Source organism: Bos indicus, chromosome X (assembly GCF_029378745.1).
Source record: "Bos indicus isolate NIAB-ARS_2022 breed Sahiwal x Tharparkar chromosome X, NIAB-ARS_B.indTharparkar_mat_pri_1.0, whole genome shotgun sequence".
Lineage (NCBI taxonomy): Eukaryota > Metazoa > Chordata > Mammalia > Artiodactyla > Bovidae > Bos > Bos indicus.
In genome coordinates, this window is record NC_091789.1 from 84,337,409 (window position 1) to 84,357,208 (window position 19,800).

The 19,800-nt window shown below is 45.3% G+C and overlaps 1 protein-coding gene across 6 annotated transcripts in view; it reads right to left on the reverse strand.

The window, feature by feature from the left end:
* The window catches only part of NHSL2 (NHS like 2), a 155,299-nt gene that overhangs the window by 44,823 nt on the left and 90,676 nt on the right, over nucleotides 1–19,800 (reverse strand). The window contains exon 1 of one of the 6 annotated variants that reach the window (XM_070783887.1): nucleotides 14,223–15,370. The exons of the other annotated variants lie outside the window; for them this stretch is intronic. Coding sequence (XP_070639988.1) covers nucleotides 14,223–14,250 — 28 coding nt within the window. The 5' untranslated portion in view covers nucleotides 14,251–15,370. Of the gene's footprint in view, nucleotides 1–14,222; nucleotides 15,371–19,800 lie in introns of those variants that run through there. 6 annotated transcript variants of the gene reach the window in all.

A 19,800-nucleotide genomic window follows, 5' to 3' on the forward strand; every position in this document is an offset into this window, starting at 1 on the left:
AACCTAAAGAACTAAAGAAAAAAGAAAAAAGTAACTAAAAGTTACTAAAGAAAAAAGTTTATTATATTTTATTGTTCCCCAGCACACCTTCCCATTGCTTCTCATCACATTATATGAAGATGAAAAGTCCCTACCATCATCTGGCCTCTGGCTTCCTCTCTGGCCTCATTGCTTACCACTCTCCTTGTAAGCTCTTTTTGGTCACTGCTGCCTTCCTGCTGCTTCTCAAATATGCCAGGCCCATTCCCACTTCAAGGCCTTGGTACTGGTTGCCCTCTGCCTGGGAACACTCTTCTACCAGGTAGTCACATGGTTTGCTTTCTTCTTTCAGCTGGGTCTTCACTCAAATATCACCTTCTTAGGTGATAAGGACCTTGGTTCCCCCATCAGGGATCAAATCCGCTGGGTCTTCACTCAAATATCACCTTCTTAGGTGATAAGGACCTTGGTTCCCCCATCAGGGATCAAATCCGCTGGGTCTTCACTCAAATATCACCTTCTTAGGTGATAAGGACCTTGGTTCCCCCATCAGGGATCAAATCCGCTGGGTCTTCACTCAAATATCACCTTCTTAGGTGATAAGGACCTTGGTTCCCCCATCAGGGATCAAATCCGCTGGGTCTTCACTCAAATATCACCTTCTTAGGTGATAAGGACCTTGGTTCCCCCATCAGGGATCAAATCCGCACTCTTGACAGTGGAATATAAATGGGTGAAAAAATTTTATTTTATTTAAATCTTAGACCTTCTTTCATCCTGCAATCCTATGGTGCCCAGATCCTAGTCATCCTGGCCACATCTCTGCTTGCTTTCCTTCATAGTCCTTCCGCCATTTGAAACTTTTCTGGTTTATTGATTTTATTGTTTCCTATCTGTTTGCCTTTCATTGGAGGTAAACTCCCCAAGGCAACGGACTTTGTCTTGGTCACCGGTGTATCCACAGTGCCTGGCATACAGTAGGTGCTCGGTAAATGCATGTTGAATGAATAAACGAGTGAATCTCACTTCAGCCAGCTGAGCCACAAGGGAAGCCCAAGAATACTGGAGTGGGTAGCCTATCCCTTCTCCAGTGGATCTTCCCAACCCATGAATCGAACCGGGGTCTCCTGAATTGCAGGTGGATTCTTTACCGACTGAGCTATCAGGGAAGCCCGCTCCAGCCAGCTGTCCTTGCAAATATCCACTCCTGATGCTGAGGGGGGCTGAGTGTGAGTGTGCAGAGGGTCAGTGCAGCCCCTCCTCACTGCTAACATGCTACTGTGGAGCTGCTACTTGTTGCTGGATTTTTTTTGTTTGTTTCTGGCCCCCTGGCATGGCCTGTAGGGCCTTGGTTCCCCAATCAGGGATCAAATCCACACCCTTGGCAGTGCAATCACAGAGTCTTAACCATTGGACCACCAGGGAATTCTCTGTAATGCTTTAATTTAGCTTTAGATGGCGCTTATCGCCTGAAGTCAGCTGCAACCCAATCCTTGTCCCAGAACCAGGTTGAAGTCCTGGCTTCTATGGGCTGTGGTTGCTTGCCTCTGTCTTTTCCATTTGTTGGGAGCTCCTTGTGAAGAGGGGCCATGGGCATCACTCCTGGAACCCCACTTGTACCTTAGAGCCATCTGCAGAACTTAACAATACTAATCCCTGGCCCCCCCACCCCCGGCCCTTCAGGAATTTTGATTTACTTGGTCTGGAGTAGGGCTCCAACATGGGCTGTTTTCAAAAACTCTCCAGATGATTCTTTTATTTATCGCTTTATTGGGTTCCTATTGTATATCAGGCATTAGGAGCCTGGTAGGCTGCAGTCCATGGGGTCGCTAAGAGTCGGACACGACTGAGCGACTTCACTTTCACTTTTCACTTTCACGCATTGGAGAAGGAAATGGCAACCCACTCCAGTGTTCTTGCCTGGAGAATCCCAGGGACGGGGGAGCCTGGTGGGCTGCCGTCTATGGGGTCGTACAGAGTTGGACACGACTGAAGTGACTTAGCAGCAGCAGTGTATATATTATCTCTAATTCTTACAACAAACTTTCATTTAAAAATGAGATTGAGAGGCTCTGTAAACCACCCAGCTAGTAAACAATAGCCCTACACTTAAACTCAGGTCTCTCTGACAGTTAATTTCCCAACCCAGTTTGCAGAAACAGATATGATTTCTTAATCAGATATATCCCCAGTGATTCCAGTGGACAGTGGCTTTGCTAACGCTGAGCAGAATGTAAATAGTCCTTGGGGCTGCTGAGGCAGTCAACAGAGTCACATGGCAGTTTTCTGGGGGGTTCTTCAGCCCAGGAAGCAGTAAGGAATGAGAACCTCTGTGGTTCTTAGTCCCAGCTCTGTGACTTCCCATCTGTGTGACCATGGGCATTTCCTTAGCCCTCTGAGAGTCTCCATTTTATCTTCTATAAAATGAGGAAAATAGCATCTACCTTGCAGTGAGGAGTAAATGTGAATGGAGATGTTGAATTTCTAGCAAATTTTATTCCCCTACTCAAAACTGCACAAGACCTGGTGTGAGCGTGTGTGTGTGAGGGTCCTCAATGAGTCTCTGGAGTGCAGATGGAACCCCTCTGTATTCCCTGCTGAGCACTGACTAAGCTGTGTTGGGATAAGGGTGTACCCACTGGGTGCCAGGTTGGTGATCCTCCAGGCAGGCTCTGAAGGCTTTGTCTTGGGCTGGGTTAGGGGCTCTTGCTTAAGTTGTTATTCAGCCAGGCCCCGGCCTATGCTGACAGCAAACTGGCACACAGCACACTGGTGATAATCTCACAACAGTAGCCTATTTGAGGCTAGAAAGAAAAGAGGGCAAAGTGCCTCAGCACTATTCACATACTACTAACTGGCAATTTAAAAAGCAGCAACAAATTTCACTCTGTGTTAAGAAAAGCTTTGGTGCACAATGACTCGGTTTAGCCGGATGGAACCCGCTTTTTCTAGTGGGACCAGGACACCTCACAGCAGCCTCCTAGCCTCCGTCACAGTGAGGTTTATGGTGCATTCCCCAGACTTGTAGGGAAGGAAGCAGAAAACTTGACCAAGGCTGGGCCCTCTGACTGACCTCCCTTCCTGACCCTTGGAGTCTCAGGTGCTCTTGCCCCTCTTTTCTGTTGGCCTGAGCCCCTCAACCTCTCTGCTTTCCATGCCAAAGGACAGTGTTTCCTGAGTCTAAGGAGCACTTTGGAATATCTGAAAGGGAGAGGGAAGCAAGAAGGGAGACCAGGGCCCCTCTGAGGAAGGGCGGATTTGCCATTTCTTCTGTTCAGGGCTGTTGGGCTCCCTGACTGCTTAGCATCTTGCCTGGGGCAGCCTGTTGGTACCCACGTTATTGCAAGGTTTCCCCACAAGGTTTCTGACTCCTTGAAGGTTAAGAAGCAGATGCAATATGTGTATGCTCTTCTCAGGGCCTGGCACAGAGTAGGTACTCCATAAATGATTTTTAACTGAATGAATGAATGAGGGCTTAAGATAATACCTGGTTTCTTGTTTCAGGTGATTAGTCCTTTGACTTTGCAGCAGAGGCTGCAAACAGTGACTTAAGATTCCAATCCCAGCTCTGCACTTCCTGTGTGACCTTTGACAAGTCACCCCATTGACCTAATACTCCATCTCCTTATTTGAAGAACTGAGGTAATAATACTACCTGGCAGGGTTGTTGCGAGGATTGAATGTGAGAGTGTCAAGGACTTAGCTCAGTGCCCAGCACACAGTAAAGACCCAATCAAGAGTAGCTACTGTGGTTTTTCTTCAACTCTCCCACCTTTCCCTTACTCCAGGAAGTTGCAGCACTCCTCTGGCAGCAGAGTAGTGGGCTTGCTTGCACATGCAGTTCTGGACCTCTGGTCAGGACATCCTCTTCCCCAGTAGTTTCCTTTCCCACATATCCTTTATGACCTCAGCCTGCATCACCACAGGCAGGGCCCCTGAGAGTGGCCCCCAGTCCCCCTGCACAAGCCCATCCAGGTGGGACGGCCTGATTCTCAACTGGTTCTTCTCTTCCTCCCCCTCCCCCTCCTACTCTACGCAGAGCCAGGGGACGGAGAGATGAGCTCACAAATTGTTTTCTGCTCTTCTGAAAACTCTCAGTCCCAAAACGTTGAACATAACCTCCTTGGCCAAGTAACTTTCCTAATCCCAGTTGCCATAACAACGTGACTTAATGAAGGAGCAATTTTTTTTTCTTAAAATAATTTGACCCGTTTCCATATCAACAGAGGTTTATTTTGGTTGCACACTCATGGAGGGCTTGGTAGCCAGCACCTGGCAGCACCTTCTGCACCTTGGAAAGGATCTGGATTTCCAGGAGGGGAATGCCTTTGAGAAACGACATGGGGATGGCGGCGGTCACTTGTGCTGAGGAAGCCAGGTCCTCTGAAGAGAGCAAAAAACAGACTGTAGGTGCCTCAGAAGTTCCTCCTTGGGGTTTTCAGGATGGGAGGATGGAGGAAGCAAGCCTGTTTGGCATCCTATCCAAAGTCTAAGGCCTATAGAGACAAACCTCCGGTTGGTGGGCCTCCCTCATGGGACCACAGGCTGGGAGGGAGCCTCAGGGCTGGACCCTCTGCCTTGGGCAGCTTACAAGAGCAGGTGACAAGTGCAGGCAGGGCTGCAAAATGTGCCTGGTACATGATTCTACCTGTACCTAAGTTGGCTGTATGTGGCTAGATTCCTTCAGAAATTTACTCATTCAACACACATCACTAAGTACCTGCTAGGTGCCTGGCACTGTGCAAGGACCCTGGGGGCACAAGATGACACAGTTTTGCCCTCAGGGAGCTCCCATCTGGTGAGGAGTCAGGTCAATTCTCAAAGGTTGCCCCCTAGGTCAATGCTTCTCAACTTTTCATGCATAAGAATCCCCTGAGGGTCTTGTTAAAATGAAGGTTCGAATCAGTAGGTGGAGAGGGGTATGGGCCGAGATGCTGTGTTCCTGAGAGCCAGGTGCTGCTATTGCTGCTGGTCCTCATATCACACTCTGAGTAACAAGAAGTTGGTTGAGAAAAGATACCTGGGCCAGAGGGAGGCATTTCGCCCTTCTGTTCCTGCATCCTCCAGGGGATGCTCAGTCTTTTGGGTTTCAGCTGCATCTCCCACGGGTGTAGGATGACTTTCTCACTGACTGGGAATCTGCTTTGCATTCTGAGGGGCAAATCTAACTTCTCTAAATTAGGTTTTTTAAATAAACAAGAATGAAAAAAATGGAACAACCTGGACCTTCTCAGTTGAGATCCTGTTTGGATGCATACTTTGGAGCAATGTATTGTAGGGGAAGCAGCATCAATCAGGAGTCAAATGCCAGCTCTGTCTCTTCCTAATCCCCATGATCTTGGGCAAGTCTCTCCACCTCTGCATGCCTCATTCTCCTCATCTTAAAAATGGGAATCACAGGCATACCTGGCTTATTCTCATGGGGATATTTCAAGAAGAAATGAATCAATATTTGTGAAGTACCTGACATACGTGCATGTGTGCTGTTGCTTCAGTCGTGTTCAACTCTGTGACCCTATGGACTGTAGCCCGCCAGGCTCCTCTGTCCATGGGGATTCTCCAGGCAAGAATACCAGAGTGGGTTGCATGCCCTCCTTCAGGGGATCTTCCCGACCCAGGGATTGAATCTGTGTCTCTTACATCTCCTGCATTGGCAGGAGAGTTCTTTACCATTAACGCCACCTGGGAAGCCCACCTGACACACATTAGGTGCAAAAAAGTAGTTCATTCATTTAGCACTTATTGGGTCCTTTCTGTGTACTGGGGACATAGACATTGGGGCATACAGTGATGACCAGGATTGGGCATAGCCCCTGCCTAGGACATTGCTTTGAAGCAGAGGAGACTGTCCTTACAGCTAAGGTCAGGATGGGTGCCAGGGTATCAGGAGTGACACTGGGGAGCTCCTCAAGGAGCAGGTTGCCTTGTGGAATGATAGTTCATTCGCTGTTTTTGGCTTTGAAGTTGGAGTGCATTAACAGATGGATAAGTACTGAACAAAGGGCACCTGCTACAGTGGCCACCAGCAGAGCTCAGCAGTGCACTATGGCGCACAAGTTCCCATCCACTTTGAGGAATCACCGGGACCTGTCAGTCTGACCTAAATCCCTCATGAATCCCTTCCTTCCTTCATTCACTGGCATCTCCTCAAATAAAATCTCTATGACTTCTCGCTTAAGCACTGGCAAGAACCTCCTGCCTGCCCTCCCTGCCTGGGATGTTGCTCTCCATGGGGCCAACACAGTCATATTCTGGTCACACAAGTCAGATCAGCTCATGCCTCTGCCTTAAAACCTCTGGAGTAAAATGCCAACCCTCAACCTGGCTGGCAAGACCTCTTCCACTCCTTTCCATTAAACACGAGCCACTTCATTTAGAAATGCCATTCTCCAGGCATTCCTTTGTACTGACATGCCTCTTTTCCCCACCCCCGCCTTTTTTGCCACCCATTAGAAGTCTATCGGTCCTCCTAGAATCTCTGAAGTTTTCCTAACTTCTCTTTACCACATCAGTATCTTCTTCTCCAAAGCCCTGTCTATTGGTGCATAACAGATCTGCAATGTCTAGGTTGGTGGGTCTGAGTCCCACACTAGGTGAGGAGTGGAAGAGGGCAGAGACAGTCCTGGGAGCAGAGCTATAAAACTCATCCAGCATTGCAGCCTCAGCATCCAACTTTGCTGGCTCTAGTGTTCATGATCAAACCAGTCAATCCTAAAGGAAATCAACCCTGAATATTCATTGGAAGGACTGATGCTGAAGCTGAAGCTCCAATATTTTGGCCACCTGATATGAAGGGCCCACTCATTGGAAAAAACCCTGATGATGGGACGGATTGAGAGTAGGAGGAGAAGGGGACAACAGAGGACAAGATGGTTGGAAGGCGTCATTGACTCAATGGACACGAGTTTGAGCAAACTCTGGGAGATGGTGAAGGACAGGGAAGCCTGGCGTGCTGCAGTCCATCGGGCGGCAAAGAGTCAGACAGGACTGAGCAACTGAACAAGTGTTCGTGAACATGAATGCTGGCATGCAGGGCCTCTACTCAGGAGAGCAGGGGACTGAATGGGGCCTGAGGTAAACTAGGGGATAGGAGGTATGCCCATTCACAAGGGGACAGGATTTCTCAGTTCTAACTGACAGGTTCATTGTGGTCAGATCTTAGAATTTTTTAAAAAGTGAGTTGGCAACTAACAAATTATTTTTAAAACTATGCACAATAACAAGAAAAAACTGACCTTCAGGCCACAGTTGGCCTATCATTTTGCAAACTCAAAGCCTGTTATTTTTTCATGGAATGAATGAGCAAATGAATCAATTTTTCTGGATTTTGCATTTTGGGAAGAGCTTGTGCCTAATAAGTTTGGTTGCTATTTAGTTTGCTTTTTTGGTCTTAGGACATAAATGTCAAAACCAAAAGTCTAGTTTGTACATGTGTCACTTTCAAAATGAAGCCCAACCTCCTTTTACTTGGCAGCTCTAACAGTATCATTTCTTGGACAGACTGCAGGCTTTGTGAGCAGGGCTCTCACCTCAATTGTGGTGACATCCCCTTTTTGAGATGTGGGTCACCCCAAAGGGAAGGGAGGGACCCAGAGGCCACAGAACTTGTTTCTGCTGTGGTTGGTTTGCTCAGTTTGGTAACCTCTTAAAAACAAACAGCGGAGGATAGCAATGGCTCAGCTCTCTCCAACTTCCTCCCAGCTTAGCCCCAAATGGGAGAAGTTGGAGTAAATACTGAGACCTCTGTATTACAGGCACCAAAAACTCAAATTCCTTTTAGGCCATGGTTCCCTGTCCCTAGATTCCTACAACTGGCTGTAGACTGCAGGATGGGACTTCCTCAAAGGCCTGTGCAGGGTTGGGGGTATTTATCTGCACTTTCCGCAGGGCTGGGACAGCAGACTTGAAGTTTTTCCCTTCCCTCATTCAGGAGCAAGGAACTCATCCCCCTAGTTGCTAGGGATGTTGGCTGGTGGCTCATAGTTGAGTCCCTATCCAAGGAAATGCCCTGGGGGAGGGCAGCCTATATCCAAAGACTAGTCAAAATATGGGGGCGAGGGTGGTAGGAAGAGAAAGACCCAGCCACCCGGCCACATTTGGGATGCTATGAAGGACGTCCCAGTTCAGAACTCCTCATGTGATCAGCTAAGGTCTCCAGTGTGACTATGTTTTGCAGTTCAACTCTTGTCTTTGACCAATCCTGCTTCAATTACTTCTTCATAGGTGCTGTTCTAGAAGCCATTCTCCTTGCATGCTGCTGCTGCTGCTGCTGCTAAGTTGCGTCAGTCGTGTCCAACTCTGTGCGACCCCATAGATGGCAGCCCACCAGGCTCCGCTGTCCCTGGGATTCTCCAGGCAAGAACACTGGAGTGGGTTGCCATTTCCTTCTCCAATGCATGAAAGTGAAAAGTGAAAGTGAAGTCGCTCAGTCGTGTCCGACTCTTACCGACCTCATGGACTGCAGCCTACCAGGCTCCTCTGTCCATGGGATTTTCCAGGCAAGAGTACTGGAGTGAGGTGCCATTGCCTTCTCCATCTCCTTACATACCTGCATGCAAATCTCTGTCTCAGAATCTGTTTCCCAGAGAATCCAGCCTATGACAACCTCTTGCCTTGGCCTCTTTTTCCCACTCTCTTTTTTCTAATGAAGGCTACAATTACTCTAAACTCTTCTATGACCATCTTGAAGGATGACCCCCTCAAATCTTTTCTGTTGCAATGGCCACTCTCCCAGTCTGCCCACTTGCATTTTCCAGAGCTGGGTGGACAATTTCACATAGATGTCCAATTTTTAGCCCCAAATTTAATATGTTTAAAGCAAAAGTCTCTCCCACTACCTTAATTGACCTTTCCTCCTGACTTCTCTATTTCTGTTAATGCTACCACCATCTCTGGAATCCCAGGCTGGAAACCTCAGCACCATCTTGGGCAGTCTCCTGCTTAGAAACCTTTAGTATCCTCTTGGTGCCTACAGAGCACAAGCCTGTGTTGCCTCTTCTGGCATCCAGGCCTCCCCTGTTGACCACAATTGGCCTGATTTCCTGCCAAATCTCAAACCCAGGAGTTCTTAACACATTTATGGCTTGGACCATTTGGGGAGTCTGCTGATATCTACGGACCCTTTCTTGGAATGTTTCTATGAGTATAAAATAAGATACATAGGATACCAAGGGAAGCCAATTATTTTTAAAGATTATTATAAACACATATGCTTTAAAATTTGTGATATATTAATAGATGTTTCATTATTAGCATATTGAGTAATATGACCTAGTGGCAGGTCCAGTAACTACCACACTCATGGCTATGAGTGTAATGATATTTCAAGATATCTGCAGCAAGAGTGATGTGGTGGTGTGTGTATGCTCAGTCATGTCCCACTGCAACCCCATGGACTGTAGCCCGCCAGGCTCCTCTATTCATGGGATTTTCCAGGCAAGAATACTGGAGTGAATTGCCGTTTCCGACTCCAGGGGACCTTCCTGAGGGATTGAACCCACGTCACTTGAGTCTCCTGTACTAGCAGGCAGATTCTTTACCACTGTGCCACCTGGGAAGCCCACAGCAAGAGTAATGAGATATAAAAATCTCTGCAGTTTTAATTGGAGACAAAGTCGCTGGTAGTGCTAATACAACTGCAGGGTGTTGCTGCATTCATAATGGAAGGGAAGTTGACATTTCAATTAGAGGTTAGTGAAGATAAAGTTGTAATTTTTTTCCCATCCAAGTACATGGACTCCTGGTCAAGCACCTCTGTGCTCTGGCGGGGTCAACGCTGTAGCTCAGCTTGGAGATTCATCATACTTTCCTGAAAAAATTTCACACATCCCACTCCCATGCTGCCTGATGCTGGGTAACTGGCACTTGGGCCTGGGGTTGAGTTGGCCCCACCCTCTGTGTGGACTCTTTGGCACAGGCTGGCCAGGGCTTGGGTCCCTGAGCAGAGTGGTTCACTGCCTGCCAGGGGTATAACCCCCATTCGGGCAGCTCCTGGGGGAATATCTTTCCTGGCTTTTCTACCCTGAGGTCCCAGGCCCCATCTGACTGATTTTACATGTCTCCACTGGCCCAGTCAAGATTACCCAGTCACTGGGTTCATGGGATAGCTCATGGCCATCAGGCCAACACATAGTTGTGGAGCATCTACTTTAAAAAGTCATCTTCAAGGTGCCATTCAGAGTGATGGAGAGGCCACCACTCTGCTGGGGCCATTCTCCTGAGCTTCAGTGACTGGGACTCACTTGGCTCTTAGGCTTACAAGGTGCACCCTATCCTTATCTTGCTGTCAGATGCTACTTGGCCTGCAATGCATGGGACAGTCCAGTACAATGAACTGTACTGACCAAAACGACAATTGTGCCCTCACTGGGAAACACTGAGTAGGCACTCTGTAAATATCTGCTTAGTGCCCCTGTGGTCTCCATCGGCCTGGAGTGCTGGTATCCAAGGCACAGCCAGTCAATGGGCATTTCTTTGGACTTCTCCCATGCCCCTCCCACTTAAAACCCCATGAATTTTACAGATAGAGCTGGGATTGAGTAGCAGATATGTAGAATGGTGAGAGGGCTTTCCCTACTGTGATCATCATGGCTGTTGGTTCCAAATTGGAGCTTTGTCAGGCCTCAATCTTTGCTGAATTAAGAGAAGCTGGGCTTGACAGCTGCCTCTAGGCAGAAAAAAGCTGGCAGGCAGCTGCTTTCAATTTCTCCCAAATGCCTGATGGTCTGGGACCCCTGTGGCTCTGCTCCTGGGAAGGAAAGCCCGTCCTAGGCCATCTCTGCCTTGGAACTTGACTTATGAAGTGAGCACTCCTGCCCAGGTCAGGAGAAGCTGCCAACTCCTACTGTGCTCTTCTGGGTAAATCATTCCCGGGTAGGAGCTGCCAGAAGTCACCCTGTTTCTCACCTCCTTTGCTTTCCATGAACCAGTCTAGTCTCTTAAAAATACCTGGTCCCGATTTCCCAGGCCAAAGTACTCCAGGAAATGCCTGCAGCTGTGATTGGTGGAGGAATAGCTGCTACTATTAGTTTGACCTGCATTCTGATGTAAAGGAGGAAGCACTTTATATATTAGGTTGAATTGTACAAAACTGCTGGTGTTCAACTGTTTGGGGGCAATTTCTTAGGGTTCATCCTAATGCATTTTCTCATTTATTCCTTACCACAATCCCAGATAGGTATTTTCAGCTCCATTTTACAAAGCAGAGTACTAAGTCTTGGAGAGGCTATGTAACTTTTGATTAAGGTCATGTAAATAGGAAAAAGCAGGCTTGAGACTAGAATCCAATCCCATGCTTTTGATTCTCAGAGTAGGATGATTCAGCCCAGAAGACCCTAAAAGCAATAACGTGAAGAGAGAGAAGCAATAATGCGCAGTGAGGTCATTCTCCCAGCCTACCCTCAGGAGTCCTTGGGTTGGCTGTACTCATGACTTTTTCTTAGTAGAGATTAGTGGCAGCTGAGGTGCCTGGAGTATCAGGAGCAAAAGTGATATGAGAGACTTTAATTTGAGGGCTTTGGGAGCAAGTGGTACAGCAAAGACAAAATCTAGAACATGATCATTCATCCATCGATCCAAGAACACTCTACTGGGTAGCTCCCATGTATGTGCCAAGCTCTATGCGAAGCCACTGGCATTCAGGGATGAGTCTTAATTAGCAGGGTTCCACCCTTTGGTCAGCTGGAGAAGGGGACTGGCACAGTGGAACTGGGGTGAGGCCACTGTATGCATATGGGACTTTGATTTGCCGTGAAGCTGCTCTGTCTTCCTAGTACTTTTACTCTGGCCCAGGCTCAACTTGTTGGGAGGCCTCAGCTTAGAGGATCAGGCAGAAAGCTACCAAAATCAGACTGATTATATTCTTTGCAACTGAAGATGAAGAAGCTCTATACAGTCAGTAAAAACAAGACCAGGAGCTGACTGTGGCTCTGATCATGAGCTCCTTATTGCAAAATTCAGACAAATTGAAGACAGTAGGGAAAACTACTAGGCCATTCAGGTATGATGTAAATCAAATCACTTATGATAATACAGTGGAAGGGACAAATGGATTCAAATTAAATCTGATAGAGTGCCTGAAGAACTATGTACGGAGATTCATAACACTGCACAGAAGATGTTGACCAAAAACATCCCCAAGAAAAAGAAATGCAAAAAGCCAAAGTGGTTGTCTGAGGAGATCTTACAAATAGCTGAGAAAAGAGAAGTAAAAGGCAAAGAAGAAAGGGAAAGATACCCAACTGAAAGCAGAGTTCCAGAGAATAGCCAGGAGAAATAAGAAAGCCTTCTTAAGTGAACAATACAAAGAAATAGAGGAACAAAATAGAACAGGAAAGACGAGAGATCTCTTCAAGAAAATTAGAGACACCAAGGGAACATTTCATGCAAAGATGGGCACAATAAAGGACAGAAATGGCAAGGACCTAACAGAAGCAGAAGAGATTAAGAAGAGGTGGCAAGAATACACACAGGAATTGCACACAAAAGGTCTTAAGAACCTGGATAACCATGATGACGTGGTCACTCACCTAGAGCCAGACATCTTGGAGTGTGAAGTCAAGTGGGCCTTAGGAAGCAGCACTACAAACAAAGCTAGTGGAGGTGATGCAATTTCAGCTGAACTTCGTCAAATTCTAAAAAGATGCTGCTAAAGTGCTGCACTCAATATGTCAGCAAATTTGGAAAACTCAGCAGTGGCCACAGGACTGCAAAAGGTCAGTTTGCATTCCAATCCCAAAGAAAGACAATGCTAAAGAATGTTCAAATCACTGTACAATTATGCTCATTTAACATGCTAGCAAGGTAATGCTCAAAATCCTTCAAGCTAGGCTTCAACAGTATGTGAACAGAGAACTTTCAGATATACAAGCTGGATTTAGAAAAGGCAGAGGAACCAGCGATCAAATTCCCAACATCCGCTGGATCATAGAAAAAGCAAGAGAATTCCAAGAAAACATCTACTGCTGCTTCATTGACTATGCTAAAGCCTTTGACTGTGTGGATCACAACAAACTGTTGAAAATTCTGTTTTTTTAATATGATAATATACATGTTTTAATGCAATTCTCCCAAATCATCCCCCCACCTCCCTCTCCCACAGAGTCCAAAAGACTGTTCTATACATCTGTGTCTCTTTTGCTGCCTCGCATACAAGAGATGGGAATACCAGTCCACCTTACCTGCCTCCTGCGAAACCTATATGCAGGTCAAGAAGCAACAGAACCGCACATGGAATAATGGACTGGTTCAAAATTGGGAAAGGAGTATGTCAAGGCTGTATATTGCCATCCTGCTTATTTAACTTATATGCAGAGTACATCATGCAAAATGCCAGGCTAGATGAATCACAAGCTGGAATCAAGATTGCCGGGAAAAATATCAATAACCCCAGATATGCAGATGATAGCACTCCAATGGCAGAAAGTGAAGAGGAACTAAAGAGCCTCTTGATGAGGGTGAAAGAGGGGAATGAAAAAGTTGACTTAAAACTCAACACTCAAAAAACTAAGATCATGGTATCTGGTCCCACTTTGTGCCAAATAGATGGGGAAAAAGTGGAAACAGTAACAGATTTTATTTTCTTGGGCACCAAAATCACTGAGGATGGTGACTCCAGCCATGAAATTAAAAGACGTTTGCTCCTTGGAAGAAAAGTTATGACAAACCTAGAAACAGCATATTAAAAAACAGAGACATCACTTTGCTGACAAATATCCGTTTAGTCAAAGCTATGGTTTTTCCAGTGGTCATGTACGGATGTGAGAGTTGGATCATAAAGAAGGCTGAGCACCCCCATGTAAGGCAGTCCCTGGAAACCGGGAGAGGGGCCAGTGAAGAAGAGCTCCCTTTCTCCTGTTTCAGAGTCCACTCTGAGCCCATGGAGCAGCTCACCAGCATGCGTGGATTCTTGTGGATGGCCAGCAGGGAAAGGCTAGGCTGGGGTAGGGCTGGTTTGGAAATCAGTCAGGCAGTGGGCATGGGGCCACTGCCTTTGCCCAGGGACAGCATGCTGTGCTGCAGGAGATAATCATATTTCTCAGTTTCCTGCCAACTTGGGGGCAAGCCCTCAAGCCTGCTGGGAAGTCCAAATGCTTCCCAAACCTGGCCAAAGATGGCCTCCCCATCCTCAGTGTCCTCCAGCCACCTACCTCCTCCCATACTGCCAGCACCCATCCAGGCGCCAACCTCCAACCTCCAACCCCATTGCAAATCCCCTTGCAGTATGAAATCATGCCCATGCTCACCATTCCATGCTCTAGGCTGGGCCACCATCGCTGTTGCCACTGCCACCAGGGAACACAGTAGCTCTGGGAGCTTCTGGGTTAAGATCTTACAGTTGAGTAAGCCACAGTGTGGGTTCCTCCCACCACACCCTCTCTGACACCAGTGAAGGGCTTTCCTCAGAGCCCCATTGGCACATCACTCTACTTTTAAAAAAAGGAAATGGAGCATTGGGTACAGTGCTCATTAAGTACAATGAGAAGCTGCGAACAGATGCACTTCTGGAAGCAAAGAAAGGGGAACCTGTGGCAGGCCCCAGATAATCACTTCCTGAGCACTCAAGGTCGTTTCTTTATCTCTGTGGCCAGCAGAGCTAGAGCCCCTCAGGGGGTAAGGAGCTGGGCTTTTTGTGCGTGGGTCAGCTATTTTGCCTTGCACCATGGCAGCATACAGCAAATTTATGGGGATCCACACACAAACGACCCAAGAGGGCCCAGGAGTTGTCCCAAGTGGTGACACTGAGGTTTTCATCCTCAGCTTCTGCCACTCTAAGCCATTCCTACCGCCACAGAGACACACAACTTGGGTGACATTTTGGGCCTCTGTCTGGTTGACCTCCATTGTCCAGGACCACAGCTAGCAGCCATGTGTGGCTCCTGAGCACTTGAAATTGGCTAGTGTGAATTGAAATGTGCCAGAAGTGTAAAATTCACACCTGATTTTAAAGACTGAGTATGAAACAGAGTGTTAAATATCTTACTAATAATATTTAATATTGATTTCATGTTGAAATAATATTTTTGATACATGGGATTCAATAAAATATATTCTTAAGATTACTTTCATCTCTTTCTTATAAACTTATGATTACTGAAAAGGAAAGGGTGGGGAGAGGATAAATTAGAAGCTTAGGATTAACAGATACACATTAATGTATATAAAACAGATAAACAAGGACCTACTGTATAGCACAAGGAACTATATTCAGTCTCTTGTAATAGCCTATAATGGAAAAGAATCTGAAAAAGAATATAAATATACATATATACATGCACACACACACATATGTAACTGACTCACTTTGCTGTACACCTGACACACAACATTGTAAATCAACTATACTTCAATGAGAAACAATCTTATACTAAAGTATTTTAAAAATTTTCATAAAAGTTTCATCTCTTTACTTTTTTTGAGTATGGAAATGAACTGAAGCAAGATATATAATGGAAAAAACCAACTATGCTAAAAATTGTTTCTAGAAGTTCTTTTTTCATTTTTACTTTTTAAATGTGGCTACTGGAAATGGTGTAGAAATAGGCAAATTGGTGAATGAAATAAAATAGTCCCAAACAATTTCATGTATAAAAGTGGCATCTCAAATCAGCAAGAAGAAAATATGGCTACTACTAGAAATTTCAAAATTCTATAGGCAGCTCACATTTGTGGTTCACCTTTAATTTCTATTGGGTGGTGCTGCTCTGGGCTCCCTATTTCATTTAAATGTCCATCAACAGGGTTCCACACACCACAGGGCACATATACAATGGGATGTCATGCAACCATTAATAAGAATGAAGTAGATCTCTATGAGAAGAAATGGGACTATGTCAAATATTGTAAATGAACCATACTTCAATGAAAATAAATGAGAAGATGTGGTACATATGTACAATGGAATACTACTCAGCCATAAAAGAATGAAATAATGCCATTTGCAGCAGCATGGATGGATCTAGAGATTATCATAAAAAGTGAAGTAAGTCAGAAAAAGACAAATATCGCATATCACTTATATGTGGAATGTAAAAAATGATATAAATGAACTTATTTATGAAACAGAAACACACTCACAGACATAGAAAAGAAACTTATGGTTACCAAAGAGGAAATGGTAGGGGAGGGATATATTAGGAGTTTGGGATATATAAAATAAACAACAAGGTCCTACTGTATAACACAGGGAACCGTATTCAATATCTTGTAATAAACTATAATGAAAAAATATGAAAAAGAATATATATATGTATAATGGAATCACTTTACTGTACACCAGAAACTAACACAATATTGTAAATCAACTATACTTCAATTAAGAAAAAACCTTTGTTTTAAAACTACCCCAAAATTAAATTAAAAATGAAATGGGAAAATTCCAGATAGTTATTATTAATTTTAAGGAAAAAAGGGCTAGGAATGGGCCATAATAAATAGTATGATCTCATTTATGCATCTAGAAAGCACACTGAAGTTTGCATATGAACAGAGCTAGTCTGTCTGCCAAGGACGCACAAAAACTGCTACCACTAACGGGCCTCTGCGGGCCATGAGGAGGACTTTGAGGGAAGGGGAAGGACTCCGACTCAAATTTTTCACTTTAAACTCTTCAGTGCTATTTGAGGTTTTAATGACAAATGTGATATTTTTACAATAATGAAACAATTACATTCATTTAAATTTTATATGTTGGAAAATAATTTAGTATAATAGTTTATATAAAAGTATTAATATTTTTCAACCAAAAAAATTAGAGGTTCTATTATTCTTTTCATAGCTTTATTTCTACTTGCAAATACCCCTCTCACCTTACTCTTTCTTGTTCCTCCTTTTCTGCCCTTTTCTTTCCTCACCTTCCCTTTCCTCTCACCCTCAAAACCCTGTGCATGGGGAGCCACTCCACATCTGTTGGCTCCTTGCTCAGCTTGAACCTGAGGCTCCCTCTGTCTTCCCATAGAAGAGGAAGGCACCATCCTGGATAAAGCGCAATTACCCACAGCATTATCAAAGACGGCCAGGTCAGTCCCATCCACTACGGAGAGAAAAACCTACTCAGTGGAGATACATCCTACCATTTCTCTCTAGGAGTTTGCCACATTCATGTTAAGATGAGATTGCTTACAAAAGAGAGAAAAAAACAACAACTTAGGAAAACGTGTGTGGTTTTTTTCTTTCCTGGTTCAGGGATGGGTGGAGGCAGGGTTGAAACAGCGGGCTTTGGAGAGCCTTGCTCAAAGTTTGGGAAACCAATTTCATGTACCATCTGCAGTTGAGGGTCAAGTGTTTTGAAAAGAGAACTACAGAGGTTGGAGAAAGCAATAAAGCTCTTCAGCTTCTTGGAAACAGGTATAACAAAAGATTTGTCTGCTCCAGGGCAGATGGGAACCTCAATCCTTAGTGTTTAATTGAGAGAGGAAAAGAGACAAGAGGTCTCAGCCAGTTGTCAAGCAGATAATAGCTTCTGAAGGGTGGGCCTGCAAGGACTGAGAAATGAAAGCCCTGCTGATGTGTGTAGCAGACAAGTGGTGTGGGAAAATACCAAATTTTCTTTTAACAATCATTCTCAATGCAGATGAAATAAATTGCTTCGATAAAGAAGGGCCTTGTACGTCTACTGAAACATTTTTGTTTTTCATGGAGAGCTCTGCTCCTCCCCCACCTAGCCCCCAAACTTAAGGACTTGGCAGTGCTATAAGTATCAAAATCACCAGACTGGGAGTCAGGACATACCTCTGGTCCTGAATTTGCAAAACATGACAACAAATAATTGGCATGAAATTCCTTTGAAAAGCATAAAGTATGGTCCATCATTGCTATGAAACTCAACTTTGTCTTTGGGCCTTTCTGTTCCCCCCTCTCCTTTCAGGCCCTCTTCTCTCCCAGCCTCTCAGAACAAAAAAATACCAAGCCAGAGCTTTGAAAGGAATGCGATTTAAAGAACATATGCTGGCCCTGAGATCACCTAGATTGAAGAAGTTTTTCAGCATCCTAAATGAATGGAAACTATGTTGTTTTTAAAGTAACATTCCATTTGATGGAGACATAGAGAAAAGACTTGCAGATGCAGAGGGTAGGGAGAGAGTGGGACGAATGGAGAGAGTAGCCTGGAAACATATACATTACCATTTGTAATAGAGATAGCCAGTGGGAACTTGCTGTATGACTCAGGGAGCTCAAACCAGTGCTCTGTGACAACCTAGAGGGGTGGGATGGAGTGGGAGGTGGGAGGGATGTTCAAGAGGGAGCGGACATATGTATACCTATGACTGATTCATGCTGATGTATGGCAGAAACCAACACAGTGTTGTAAAGCAATTATCCTTCAATTACAAATAAATTACAAATTTATTTGGAAATAAAATTTCCATTTGAAATTTGGAAGCAAAGGATTTCCCATTAAGAGGAAATCTGCATTCATTGTAAAGACAGAATGCCATATATTTGCCTTTATTATCAACTATAAAGCAAGATTTTAAATACTAAACGATTAAGATCAAGTCTAGCAAACAGATTTGATGGGAACTGCACCATTCTACAGAAGGGTGATTGTGCTTAGTTGCTCAATTGTGTCCGACTCTTTGTAACCTCATGGACTGTAGCCCGCCAGGTTCCTCTGTCCATGGGGATTCTCCAGGCAAGAATACTGGAGTGGGTTGCCATGCCCTCCTTCAGGGGATCTTCCAACCCAGGGATCAAACCCATGTCTCCCGCATTACAGGTGGATTCTTTACCGTCTGAGCTACAGAGAAGAGAGGAAACCCAAGCTTCACATGGGCTCCCTCGGCAGCCTTGGGACTGTCTCTGTGGCTCCAGTGGCCCCAGTCCTGGGGACACAGCTAGCTAAGATACCTCCTTGCTTCTTCCTTGCTCTGAAATGTCAGTCCATCATCCAGTTCTGTTGCTTCTACCTTCAAAATAGATCCAGAATCTGACCGCTTCTCACCATCACTGCCACCACTGCCACCACCCTAGCCCACGCTACTGTGGCTGGCAGAAGCCTCCTAAGTGGCCTCCAGCCCCTTCTCTCACTGCCTCACTCTACAAAGCAGCCAGAGCCAGCTTTTAGAAAGAACAGCTCTACCTCATCTCTCCGCTGTGTGAACTCTGAATGGGTGATTCTTTGGCTAATGTCTGCCATCTCCCCTGGGCTGAAAGTTCCATGCTAGCAGGGACCTTGTCTGTTTTGCTCATGTCTGTACCCCCAGGACTGGCCTCATATAAGCCTGACATGTAGTAGACACTTACTGGATGAATGAAGGGATTAATTTTAATAACTAACTTTTGTTTGAGCTTTAAAGGTAAACATCTCATTTGATGTTTGCTTGGGCTTCCCTGGTAGCTCAGATGGTAAAGAATCCACCGGCAATGCGGGAGACCTGGGTTCAATACCTGGGTTGGGAAGATTCCCTGGAGAAGGGCATGGCAACCCACTCCAGTATTCTTGCCTGGAGAGTCCCCATGAATTGAGGAGCCTGGCGGGCTGTAATCCATGGGGTCGCAAAGAGTCGGACACGACTGAGCGACTAAGCACATAATAGTATATTTAATTACCTGATAAACTGTAATGGCTACTTTGTATCAAAACTCAATAATCTGTAATTTTGGAGAAGGAAATGGCAACCCACTCCAGTATTCTTGCCTGGAGAATCCCATGGACAGAGGAGCCTGGTGGGCTACAGTCCATGGGGTCGCCAAGAGTCGGACACGACTGAGTGACTTCACTTTTCTTTGGAATAAACCTGGTATTGTTGTTCTTATTTTACAGATGAGGAAATTGGGGCTCAGAGCACTGCCCAAACTGACAGAATAAATGCAGAGAATATT